At 41.4% G+C, this 12,800-nt stretch overlaps 1 protein-coding gene across 3 annotated transcripts; it reads left to right on the top strand.

Annotated features, from left to right (window-relative positions):
- Nucleotides 1–1,392: 1,392 nt before the first annotated feature.
- LOC112887129 (cystinosin homolog) lies at nt 1,393–6,766 on the top strand. Of its 3 annotated transcripts, none has more exons than XM_025953224.1 (9): nt 1,393–1,830; nt 2,746–2,878; nt 3,711–3,800; nt 4,063–4,187; nt 4,334–4,376; nt 4,958–5,075; nt 5,165–5,214; nt 5,352–5,424; nt 6,328–6,766. In XM_025953224.1, exons 1-9 carry the CDS (start codon nt 1,709–1,711, stop codon nt 6,375–6,377), a joined length of 804 nt encoding a protein of 267 aa, XP_025809009.1. In that variant the 5' UTR covers nt 1,393–1,708; the 3' UTR covers nt 6,378–6,766. The 3 variants fall into 3 exon arrangements, with proteins under 3 accessions (XP_025809009.1, XP_025809008.1, XP_025809007.1); XM_025953223.1 differs by having other exon boundaries at nt 6,325–6,766; XM_025953222.1 differs by lacking the exon at nt 6,328–6,766 and having other exon boundaries at nt 1,398–1,830; nt 5,352–5,739.
- The last annotated feature ends 6,034 nt before the right edge of the window (nt 6,767–12,800 follow it).

Genomic DNA, 12,800 nt, shown 5'->3' with positions numbered 1-12,800 from the left:
AGTTAAATAGCAACCTAATATGAGTCCAACTCATGTAGCTAAATACAAACTTATAGGGAAATTCCAAGAACCACCTCATATGTCACTTGGAATTGAAATTCCTCCCATAAGTTATTTTGTGACAAATGCCAACCCACTTACATACTTCATTCCAAATTATAGGTTGTTTTGATTATGCTCCTAGAGATACACTGTATCTAAAAATATTGCAAAAAATATGTATTTAAATTTGCCAAAATGACATACGCTTTGGAACGGAGGGAGTAGTTTGATTGAAAAAAAAACACCCCACTAGGCACATGCTTAACCAACTAAGGTCGTTTTCATCAAATTGGAACAACAAAAACTGATGGAGTATGAACATTATTGCATTGAGTTTCGCTAACTGCTAAAATCTTTTCACAGGAACATGATGAATAAGCCTAATCCAAACCCTTGAACATGTTTGATTTGGCTAGCTTGGTCTGTATTGGTTCTATATCAACGAAAACAGGTTGAATCGGCTAAACACATGCGGTAAGGCGATTTCTAACAACAAGAAGTACATAAATGTTTATAAGTGGGCAATTAAGCAAAATGCATTTGTTTACGAGCGGAGCCTCAACCTGCAATTGACATAGTGTTGCTGTACACAAGAAAAAGAAAGATCCAAATGCAGGAGCCAAGCCAATGCCTGGAGCATAATGGATCCATGCAAGGGCATTTGGCACTCCTAATGTCGATGCTCCATCTAGAGTTCTAGAGAAGTCAAGCCGTACTGCTCGAATACACAACCCATCCTTAGTTTGCGGTAAAAGAATATGAATTACTCTTGGCACGCCATGTGGGACCAGGCTGTGAGGCACCACCTAGATAAAAACTATGTATTACTCTCAATAGATTTGTTATGCACCTAAATATAACATATGTATCTGCATAATAAAATCTATGCACTTAGAAAAGTCAAAATGAATTGTAGATGCATAATAAAACATATGATAAAAAACAGAACCATTGGAAAGGTGGAAAAAAGATTGAAAAAAAATCTAAAATGCAACGTTGGGTGCGGTTGCTGCTTTTCTAGGGAGGTTCCACTGTTGCAGGTGAGAGCAGTGCACGTGCATGGTGTAACGACGCAACAAGTAGAATCTGAAACGCAGCGTCACATCACGTCACGTGGCATCCGGTTCCGTTGCTGCTAACCGCGATGCACAACCGCACTCAACGGGCCCATCCCCCCACCCCGTTTTCCCACTTCCCTCGGACGGACTGCGACGCACGGCGCCGGGATCCCGTCCCGGTACGCGCAGCGCAGCGAACCGGGCCGTCCGGCCCGCCCGGGGGGATGAACCGAAATGAACCTCACGCGAGCTTGGGAGTGGGCTCCGAGCGGCGGCAGCATTCGAGCCGTCGACGCCACCCATTTCCACCGCCTACCCAGGAGACGGGGCAGAAGTGGGACGACGTCCGTTGTGACGGCGACGGCGGGAGAGAGCTCCCCCCGTTCATCAATTCCAGCATCTCCTCCGGATTGGCGGCCCGGTCGGACTCCCTTTTCCACCGCTATAAAATTCCGCCCGCGACGGAGAAAAAATTGGCAGGCAGCGAGTGGGAAATTGGCCGCAACCGGGGCGCGACCTGACCAAGAGGGAGCCAAAGAATCTGTCTGCCTGAGAGGGGGAAAGGAAGGGGGGAGGGGAGGAGGGGATCAGGCACCGCCGGCGTGGCCATGTCGTCGTCGTGGAACTCGGTGGGGCTGGAGGTGATGTACCAGGTGCTGGGCTGGGTCGCCTTCTTCGCCTGGTCCTTCAGCTTCTACCCGCAGGTCCTCCTCAACTACCGGCGCAAGAGGTCAGCACCGCCCTGCTCCTCCTGGCCCTGGTTCCGCTCCTCATTTCTTGGGCTGGGTGGGGATTCGATTTCCCGTGCTCGTGCCTCGATTTCGGGCCTTGCGGATGAAATTTGCCCTTCTTAAACTAGTGGGCGACCCCTTGCGTAGGTCGATTCGTTCAGTTGTTTTCACTGTCCTGTTCATATGGTGTGCAGTCCTCACTAGTCACTACCTGACTACAAATTTCGAAACACACACTTAGAGCAGCGAGCAATTCTCCGCTGCGGGGAATTCCCTGGAATTCTGTTATGTGTGACATGGCTCCAGCGGGCGCAGTTAGATTGGGAGGTGCGTGTGCATTTCTGGGTACGCGGATGATAGAGGATTGTGCAGAATGAGCCTATTCAGAATTGGTGGGGCGTATGGTAATTGGTAGATAAGCACTTTGGCTTCGTTTGTGTTCGAAACTAGGTGGAATGAGCACAGGTATATATCCAATTTGCCTTCATATATGATTAAGTTATGTGGCATTCTCTCCAACACACTATCTTTCAAGGAGGTGGAAGGTTCCTCATCTGGCCAGCAAATAGTAGACAGTAGAGGACGGGCCAGCACGTTATATCTTGTAACACGCACCATCAGTTCCACCCTTTTCCCTTTCTTTTCGTATCATCGATTAGTGTACATTTTGGTTACAGTTGAATCCTATTCAATTACGACCTGAAAACATGTGCTTACGATTATTTTATTAACTTGGTTCTTAATTTGTCCGTGCTCTGGTTGTCCTGGTTTTCTGATACAGTTAGGGAAAAAGTATACTTTAAATTTCCAAGTTGTTTCTTTGACCTCAAACCGTAATCCTATTCTGATCCAAATATTGTTTTCTTAATGGAAGTTCCTCGGTCTATGGCTAATTTCATGTCAATCTATTGCAGTGTTGTGGGTCTGAACTTTGACTTTCTGGTGTTGAACTTGACAAAGCACTCGTCTTACCTCATATACAATGCGTCTCTGTTCTTCAGCCCGTTTATCCAGAGACAGTACCATGACAAATATGGTGACAAAGAGGTCTGTCCTACTTTTTTTCTTTCTGCACTATCTATTCAGATATGAATGTCACATTTTAAATTCATATTTTTATAGTTCATTTGGAAATGAGTAAGCTAATTGATGATTGGTTGCTTCTTTGCGCGTTTGCATCATGTGCAATCAGAACCTTTTTTGGCATGTAAAACCATCAGTATATCAACATTTTAATTTTCTGTGCTCGGTTCTTGCTGTACTGATTGACAAAAATATATTGTTGCGTGCTTTTATTTAAATGATCTCAAATTAACTACACTTTTAAGCTGGTTTGGTAGTTTTCGAGATTGCACTTGTACATATACCTGATGTTTCCCTCAATAGTGCCAATTGGAACGGTTATGTAAGCTGCTGATCCATGTCAGGCAAGCACACCATTTTTTTTATGTAGAGCACATGACTCTTGGGACCACAGTTTTAACATTTCATACTAATTCCGAACTGGTTAGTACTGGCATGAATTGGAACTTGGAGCAATGCTGCTGCATAAGCTGCAGACGCATGTCAAGCAAATACGAAGATGTTATCTGGAAAGATAATCCATGCTTCAGCACTGGGTTTACAGCTGCATGGTGAAGTTAAAAATTTGAAGGCCATACCTTATAAAATGTTGCCAAACGAAGTTATAAAATAATGGGTAATGTTGTACTGTTGTTGTTATATCAGTTTTGCTGATTAGTTATTGTTACATAACTTTTAAGAACAGACATTGTATATCCATGTCCATTTTCAGGTTGTACCAGTACATTGTTCTTGATGTCGGTGCCTCCTTGGCATTGTTCTTTGTAGGTATAAACTATGATGTTTTTTTTTGTAGATGATTCCTGTTGCTGCAAATGATGTTGCTTTTTCATTACATGCGGTTGCATTGACAGCCTTCACCGTTTTCCAAGTATTTATATATGAGGTTGGTTTTCTATCTTGTTGACCATGAAGGTTTACTATCTTGTTGACCGTGAAGGTACTCCCTCCGTTCCAAATAGTAGGTCGTTTTAGCAAATCTAGGTACATAGTTTTTGCTGTGTATCTAGACATAGCGTATATCTAGGTGCATAGAAAAAGCTATGTATCTAGAAAAGCCAAAACAACCTATATAATTTGGAATGGAGGGAGTATCTCCTAGCTACTGTATCCTAACTGTGTTGAATTTTCAAACTTGTAATATACAGCGAGGAATGCAGAAAGTCTCCAAAGTTTGCATATCAATTACTGCTATTGTCTGGACTGCGGCTATTGTTTGCCTAATTATTGCTTGGCCAAAAGGTCACTGGCTTTGGCTTATTGACGTGTTCAAGTAAGTTTTCTTTTTCCTCATTTGAAAATCCTATTAGCTCTACTTGTGGAGACAGTCAGCTATGATCAGTTAGGGCAGCAGCTAACTAAACTTGATCCTTTTGGTAAAATGTGGCACTCATTTTCCTCGTTACTTGTGAATTTCAGTTCAATACAAGTTGGTATGACAGCAATCAAGTATATTCCTCAGGTACTAATAATTATTGACAGCATTTATTCAGTAGGTTGTCTCTGGATGTGTACATATATATTTGGGACTAGTGATATCTTAATTCAACATATCATCTATAGCTGATAATTGATACTGGATCTTAATATATTTATGAATCTGATAAGATTATGTTATTGTGAAAGTGTTTTTGAAGGAAAATCTACACAACTTTTTTTATTTCCAATAAAAGATATCCAAAAGAGCAGAAATGGTCAACATCTCCTTTGTGACTTGACTACTGTAGGGAGTAACACATTGAATAGGCTTTCAAAGGACACATCTGACATGCTGTTGGCGGTTCCTTTCATCCATCTGACGCCTAGAAGACAGGACAAGAGTATTACTTTCTAGAAAATGTTGTTTGATTCTATAAACAAGGGAAACAGTTTTTGAGTCCACTCTAATTCAAAGAAATTTGAAAACAGTTTTGGAGTCTGTGATGCATCAGACGCCTAGAAGTTCTTAAATTCAGGGAACTAATATTGAATTTACTGAAGTTTATCTGATCAAATTTGCACATAGATATATTAATTATTTAATGTTATTCTTTCTTGGCTTAGGCCATCATGAACTTCAGGCGGAAGAGCACAATTGGTTGGAGCATTGGCAACATTTTACTTGATCTGACGGGAGGGGTGCTCAATTTTGGTCAGATGGGTGTACAATCTATAGATCAACGTAAGCCGGATTAATCCTTTAGTTTACTGCATGGATAGTGTTGGATGTATCAGTTTCCTTTAGTTCTCACTGAACAAATTGTGCTGCAGGTACGCTGGTAAATTTCTATGGAAATATTGGGAAAACTCTACTTTCATTGGTGAGCATGACTCCTAATATTAACATTATTGCTTGAGGCCCTATTGATTTTTTAACAATACATTCTTATCTACGTAGAAGTTTCCCTTTCTGCTTGCAGAACTTGACTAAGTAAACTATGCTATTCGGTTTTTGTAGGAGACGGTTTTCTTTGATGTTCTATTCATAATTCAGCACTATGTGCTCTACCCTGTCAAGAAGGATGAGTATGGTAAGGCAATCATTTCTGAAAGGGTAGCCCCTCTTATCAGGCCGTCTGACAAGCCTGAAGAAGATAATGTATGATGTAGCAATAGCTATATTGCACAATTCGTGTCATATCCCGTGTAGTCACAGTCCATGGCTACATTGAATCATCTGTTCAAACGAAAGATAGCTGATGCATTTTTATTGTGTATTGCAAACTAACTTTTGCATATATTTGCTTATGCTAGCATGATTCTTGTAACAGTTTGACAGACGTCATCTCTATAATTTTTTGTAAATTATTGGTTATTTGCAAACGATTTTTATTTTCCTTTTCTTATTTGACAGTATTTACTTGGACCTTATATTTTTTTTGGTGCTCTGTTTGTAGCTCTGTCATTTGCAGAATAATTAGCATAATTTATTCTGGCTATCAAATGCATTGGGCGTATTTTAAACTAGAAAGTTTTCAAATCTGCGAACCAGCTCCTTGACTATATTTGATTCTTCCATGAGTTCTTGCTCATAACACTTGAATTTAAGATTCGTTTTGGTCGTGTTATTTCAATCACGTATGGCATGGTTTGAGTTTAACTTTCAAAGAAAAATATGGCACGTTTCCTGACTGCTTGTTTGATCACCCCAAGTGTTCTGTACGGGAACAGCTCACTTTATTTGTGTTCGGATATGCTGGTAGGCACTTGAGGATATTTGGTGCATAATCATTAGATACTAATAACGCGATATACTTGTGAGTGCTTTTGTGGTCCATAACACAAATGGCGTATCAATTGTATTTCTTAAACTAAGCAAAATATGAATCTCATTTGACACTTAACCAGCTCGTATTTATTAGAACAGGGTAAACATGATTTTTGAACCCTGCTGTTGTTCCCAATCAAACTGTTTTCATTTCTGTTATCAGCAGACGATTTCCCTGTGCTTCCTATCGAAGTAAAACATGTTGCGGCCCAATAGGAGCGCCAAATGGAGGATATAAACCTTTCTTGGGCCGAAAGTACACACTATGATGGGCTGCGTAATCAGCTGATGAAATCGAGAAGAAGATGGTGCAATGGTGTGAAGGATGCTCTTCTCATACAGTGATAGAAAGAAGACATTTGTTTCAAGAAGAAAAATAAAAATTGAAGAAGACATGCCACTGAATATCAAGGGGTGTACAATTATTCAGTGGTATATCGTGGATTTATCCCAAGCATGTAACGAGAGAAATTAAGTGATGTGTAGAATCTAGTTACTATATGTTATTAGGATTAGTCTATGCTAAGAAAAAACTGTTTCGATCGTCTCCGGAATCTTCCACGTCTTCTTCCGAATATCAGATGGTCCAACTGCATTAGAAATTCCATAACATTTTCAGGCCCATCACACGCTTCTATTCCACATGTTTGTCTTGGATTGAAGATGCATGCAAACTCCGTGTTTTTTTCTTCAGTTCAAGCGGCAACATACATACATAAAAATAAATCTAACCTTCGGATCAATGACTTTACGGATGTCAGCGATTTGAACTTCCTATGAGATATATTTCAATAAATTCAAACAACAAAAATGTAATTTTCGCATTCTTCTACCTATCATTTGTAGAAAATAAATTTCAATTTTTACATGTATTATGTATCGTCACTTCAGAAAATAAGTGAAGACAAAAAGAATTATAATTTACCATAGCCTCATATGTTTATTTTAATGGGGATAAGACATACATGAAACCTTATTGCGGAAGAAATTAGAGCATCTCCAACTGATACCTCATCCTACCCCTCATCTTAAATTTGAGAGCTCGACAGTGAAAAAATAGCTCCAACCGAGCTCTCATCCGACCCCCAACAGATGAGAGATTTTCTTTTCATACCCCTCGACACTCACATGTACGTAGGAGTTTTCTTTTCGACCAAAGGCAATTGCCCAGCTTTATTAGAAAGCTTAACAAATTTTATACATTCGGCCGAACTGCTCGGGTTGCCAGCATACAAAAGTGCCACAAAACAGGACATACTAGCTGTCATGACGAGTTTCACCAAAGCGAAGAAACAACAAGACCTCTACCCAACATCCGAAGGCCAACTCTACCAACATCGATATCACTACGCCATCAGGCTCAGCATCCCCCGCGTCCACGGTCTTGATGACCTCCTCCGTCTTCTGGAGATCCTTCACACGTCGCATCGTCTTCGAGTGCTTAAGCAACATTAGCATCTTGTGGGCCACCACGATCGGGCTACTCAGCACCTTAGCGTTGAACACCATGTTGTTCCTCATCTTCCATAGCGCCCACATCGCGCCTGCACAAACAAAAAGAAGCAACCTCTTTGAAGATGCACTTCCCCTCAACAAACAGTCAAAAATATAGTTGCTAAACACAAGAATCAAGGGGCAGTTCAGTGTTTCTTTCAGAAATGATGTAGACTAGGATTCCAATCTTCCGAAAGGTTCTGATAGCTCTCGATTTGGTGGAGTCGCTACACAATTCGATCCGGCTTCCGAACAACACGTTCCGAATCCCGCAATTGCAGCACAACGTCTCCTCTGGTTATCGACCGGCGGTGCTCGGTCGACCTCGCCAAGAAGGCTAATCCTTGCCTGTGAATCGAAGAACACAAGCAAGAAGAAGGAAGAATGCAACCAATTTGCTGATGAATGATTAAACTCACAAGTTGGGGTCTCACAAACCGATGAACGACGACACTGCTCGATGACAGATTGAATCTAAGCAAAACCTAAACCCTAAAGTGGCAATGGCTACTGAATAAAAAGGAGTTAGGTGCGTGCAAGTCCCCTGGACGCAACCCTAACGGGCTCCAACACGATACACGGGCCAGCGGCCCAAAAGATGGTGACGCTGCAATGTCCACTTGTTTCAACGATTCCCGTCGACTCAGAAGGAATTTTGAGGTGGATCCAGTGACATTGGAAGCTTTATAAAATTCTGGTTCCAACCATATATAGAACGTCCAAATCCGACTCCGTATATGGCCTAGGCGTCCAATTTAAGGTAGACTGCTCCTGGACTCCGAGGTGGACTCGAAGTCGACTTGGATTGGGTCTCCAACTTGGCTTGCACTCCCTTGCTGTACCTCCACGCCTCCAAATCCTTCTACGTGCATCTCCTGGTCCTCTCCTTGATTTCTAATTATAATATAATCATTAGGTAGCAATCTATTATAAGTTGAAGTGCTTATGAACGAGCTCACCTCTAAATTCAATTGTCGTGCACGAGCTCTAATGATTGGACCTTGAATGTTCAGCGGAGGAGTGTTGTGTGCATTCAAATGAGTGATGTCCTCATCATCCTCCCTCTCTTGAATCGGAGTCATCCTCGACTCAAGCGTATCTTCTTCTCCCAAATAAGGCTTTAGATCTGAAATGTTAAAAGATAGGACTAACCCCGAACTCGGGAGGCAACTCAAGTTTATATACATTATCAGTAATCTTCTCAATTATTTTAAAAGGACCATCAGTTTTAGGCATCAACTTGGACTTTCTCAAATATGAAAATCTATCTTTTCTCAAATGCAACCAAACTAAATCACCCGGTTCAAGCTTAACTTCTTTTCTACCTTTTACTACCAGCAATTCTATACTTTTCATTCATCTTTTCAATGTTGTGCTTAGTTGTTCATGCATTTTCAAAATAAAATCAGCATGTTCTTTTGCATCACTATGAATTCTTTCACTGGTAGACAAAGGCAAAATATCAATAGAAGCACGGGGTTTGAAACTATACACTACCTGAAAAGGACTTACCTTGGTTGTAGAATGTATTGCCCGATTGTATGCAAACTCCATAGAGGAAAACATTCTTCCCATATTTTTAAATTCTTCTTCAAAACAGTCCTCAACATGGTGCCTAAGGTGCGATTCACCACCTCCGTTTGTCCATCCGCTTGTGGGTGACAAGTGGTAGAAAATAATAATTTGGTACCCAACCTGTTTCACAAAGTTCGCCAAAAATGACTCAAGAATTTTGCATCACGATCTAGAAGGCATATCATGCAAACGTACAATCTCTTTAAAAAAGAGGTCAGCAATATGGACAACATCATCACTTTTATGATATGGTATAAAATGTGCCATCTTAGAAAATCGATCTACCACAATAAAAATGCTATCCCTCCCCCTCTTAGTGTGAGGCAAACCCAACACAAAATCCATAGAAATATCCACCCATGGAATAGAAGGAACAGGCAGAGGTATGTACAAAACCATGTGGATTCAACCGAGACTTAGCTTTTTGACATGTAGTGCAGCGACTAACGAACCGCTCAACGTCTCTCCTCATCTTTGGCCAAAAGAAATGTGAGGCCAAAACATCTTCCGTCTTCTTTGCACTAAAAGGCCCCATCAATCCTCCTCCATGCGCTTCCTGCATCAACAAAAGATGAACGGAACCAACTGGAATGCACAAGCGGTTAGCTCTAAACATAAACCCATCATTGACCACGAACTTGTTCCATGTACGTGCATCTTTAAAATCAGGGTCAAGCGCATATTGTTCTTTAATTGATTCAAGTCTAAAAATCCGACAATCAAGTTGGGACAACAAAGTATATCATCTAGACAAAGCATCAGCAATTATATTATCCTTCCCTTTCTTATGTCTGATGATGTAAGGAAAAGACTCAATAAATTCAACCCATTTAGCATGTCTACAGTTCAGATTGTTTTGGGAATCAAGGTACTTAAGTGATTCATGATCAGAATGTATAACAAATTCCTTAGACCACAAATAATGACGCCACGTCTCTAAAGAACGTACAAGAGCATACAATTCCTTATCATACGTAGAGTAATTAAGAACAGGACCATACAATTTTTCGCTAAAGTATGCAACAGGCTTACCATCTTGCATCAAAACACCACCAATGCCAATTCCACTAGCATCATATTCAAGCTCAAAAGTCTTACCAAAATTTGGAAGTTGCAGCAGCGGCGCGTGCGTAAGCTTATCCTTCAAAGTGGCAAAGGACTCCTCTTGTGTTTGTCCTCAACGAAACACCACACCCTTCTTTGTCAACTCGTGCAGCGGCGCAGCGATGGTGCTGAAATCTTTGACAAAGCGGCAATAGAAACCTGCAAGACCAAGAAAACTCCTCACCTATGTGATGGATTGGGGAGTCGGCCAGCTCTTTATGGCTTCAATTTTGGTCTCATCCACCTCAATTCCCTGTGGAGTTACAACATATCCAAGGAAAGAGACTCGATCCGTGCAAAAGATGCACTTCTCAAGGTTAGCAAATAAATGTGCATCTCGTAAAGCATTAAAAACAGCACGTAAGTGATCCATATGTTCATCCAAAGACTTGCTATAAATCAAGATATCATCAAAGTAAACCACCACAAATCGACCAATAAAAGCCCTCAAAACCTTATTCATTAATCGCATGAAAGTACTAGGTGCATTAGTTAAACCGAAAGGCATTACTAACCACACATACAACCCGAATTTGGTTTTAAAAGCTGTTTTCAATTCATCTCTAAGTTTCATTCTAATTTGGTGGTAGCCACTACGCAAGTCAATTTTTGTGAAAATGATAGAGCTACACAACTCATGAAGCATGTCGTCTAGCCTAGGAATAGGATGACGATACCGAATAGTAATATTATTGATAGCTCTACAATCAACATACATACGCCAAGTACCATCTTTCTTAGAAACAAAAAGAACAGGAACGGTACAAGGACTAAGGCTTTTATGTACATACCCGCGGTCCAAAAGGTCTTGGACTTGTTGCTGAATTTCCTTAGTCTCCTCTGGGTTGGTTCTATAAGCAGCACGGTTTGGCAAAGTTGCACTCGGAATCAAATCAATTTGATGCTCAATCCCTCTCATAGGTGGTAGTCCCGGTGGTATCTCAGATGGAAAAATATCCTCATACTCCTGCAAAAGGTTAGTGGCAACAGGAGGTATCGAGCTCGCAATATTATCAAGTGAAAACAAGCTCTGTGTGCACACCAAAGCATAGCAAACATCATCATCAGAAATTTCAGCAAGGTCACATTTTCTGGCAAGCATGACACCACCCTTCCATTTAATTTCTTTGTCCTTTTTAGGTGGGTAAAGAGACTTAGCAACTTGCTGATTTTCAGAATTAGAATCATTCAAACAAGCAGCTCATTCTTTATCGGCTTGTACAATTTTAGCAGGGGTCAAAGGTAATAAAGTAATTTTCTTTCCTTTATGCATAAAAGTGTATGTATTACTTCGACCATGGTGTGTAGCATCATTATCAAATTCCCAAGGACGACCCAATAAAATTGAACAAGCTTCCATAGGTACCATATCACAATCAACAGAACTAGCATAGGAACCAATGGAAACTGAAACTCTGCAAGTATGTATTACTTTAGCTTTTCCAGCATCATTAAACCACATAAGATGGTATGGATGGGGGTGGGGGCGTGTGGTCAAGCCTAGCTTGTTGACCAAAGCTGAACTCACCAAATTATTGCAGCTACCTCCATCAATGATGACACGTGCTCGTCAATTGTTGATGACGAAGAAAGTCTGGAATAAATTATGGCATTGAAGCTTCTCTGGTTGTTTGTAACTGCGTGCTGAGTACTCGATGCACGATGGTGCTCCTAAAAGCCGCCGTGTCCTCGCTACCAAGGACATCGCCGTCCTCCACAGTAGCATCTTCTGCTGCGTCATCTTCCATGTCGGAGGTGTTGATGTACCCATCGTCTGTAGCCATGTATGCCCGCTGACTTGGGCAATCCTTTCGCACATGGCCAAAACCAAGGCAACGGTGGCACTGAATTCCGGTCGTGTGTCCTGTAGAAGCCACAGAGGATGCACCTGCTAGAACCTGGAAAGACTTTTTACCTGAATCCGAAGGTTTAGGCGGTGCAGCAACTCCGGCATCTGCTTGTTGCTTGCTCATTGGAGGACGCACCCTAAAGGAGGAGGCTCTGGTCAGCCCAGATGATGGCGTCGAACGCGGAGCATATGTGGTGCCAACCTTGCTCGTGCCCTGCAAAGCACGTCCCTGCAACTCCTTTTCTGCAAACATAGCCAACTAAAACAACTGGCTGACGGTGTTAAACTCCTTATAATCCACTATGTCCTGAATATCGCGCCGCAAACCCCAGTAAAAATGACAAATAGAATCCTCAGTTCCCTCTACTATGCCGCAACGCATCAAACTCTTTTGAAGCTCACCATAATAGTCCTGTACAGACTTATCTCCCTGTTCTAAGCGCATCAAGCTCTTACGCAGATCTCTATGATAAGAAGGGGGAATAAATCTATCGCGCATAGCAACCTTAAGTTCTGCCCATGTAGAAGGTGCAAGCCCTGCTAAAGTTAAACCAGTCCATGAAATGATAGCAAAAATCCTTAAGTTCACTAGTGGCTTGTCAAACTCTATGTTGTTC

This window comes from Panicum hallii, chromosome 3, assembly GCF_002211085.1.
Source record: "Panicum hallii strain FIL2 chromosome 3, PHallii_v3.1, whole genome shotgun sequence".
Lineage (NCBI taxonomy): Eukaryota > Viridiplantae > Streptophyta > Magnoliopsida > Poales > Poaceae > Panicum > Panicum hallii.
Note: the sequence above shows the minus strand (reverse complement) of the source record. Positions and strands in the feature narration are given on the sequence as shown.

What these genes read in the sequence shown, in the direction of transcription:
- LOC112887129 (XM_025953222.1), top strand. Translation starts at nt 1,709, where the DNA reads ATGTCGTCGTCGTGGAACTCGGTGGGGCTGGAGGTGATGTACCAGGTG. An exon ending in CAATCAAGTATATTCCTCAG is followed by an intron (nt 4,377 to 4,957) that starts GTACTAATAATT and finishes TTCTTGGCTTAG; the next exon opens with GCCATCATGAACTTCAGGCG. An exon ending in TGTACAATCTATAGATCAAC is followed by an intron (nt 5,076 to 5,164) that starts GTAAGCCGGATT and finishes ATTGTGCTGCAG; the next exon opens with GTACGCTGGTAAATTTCTAT.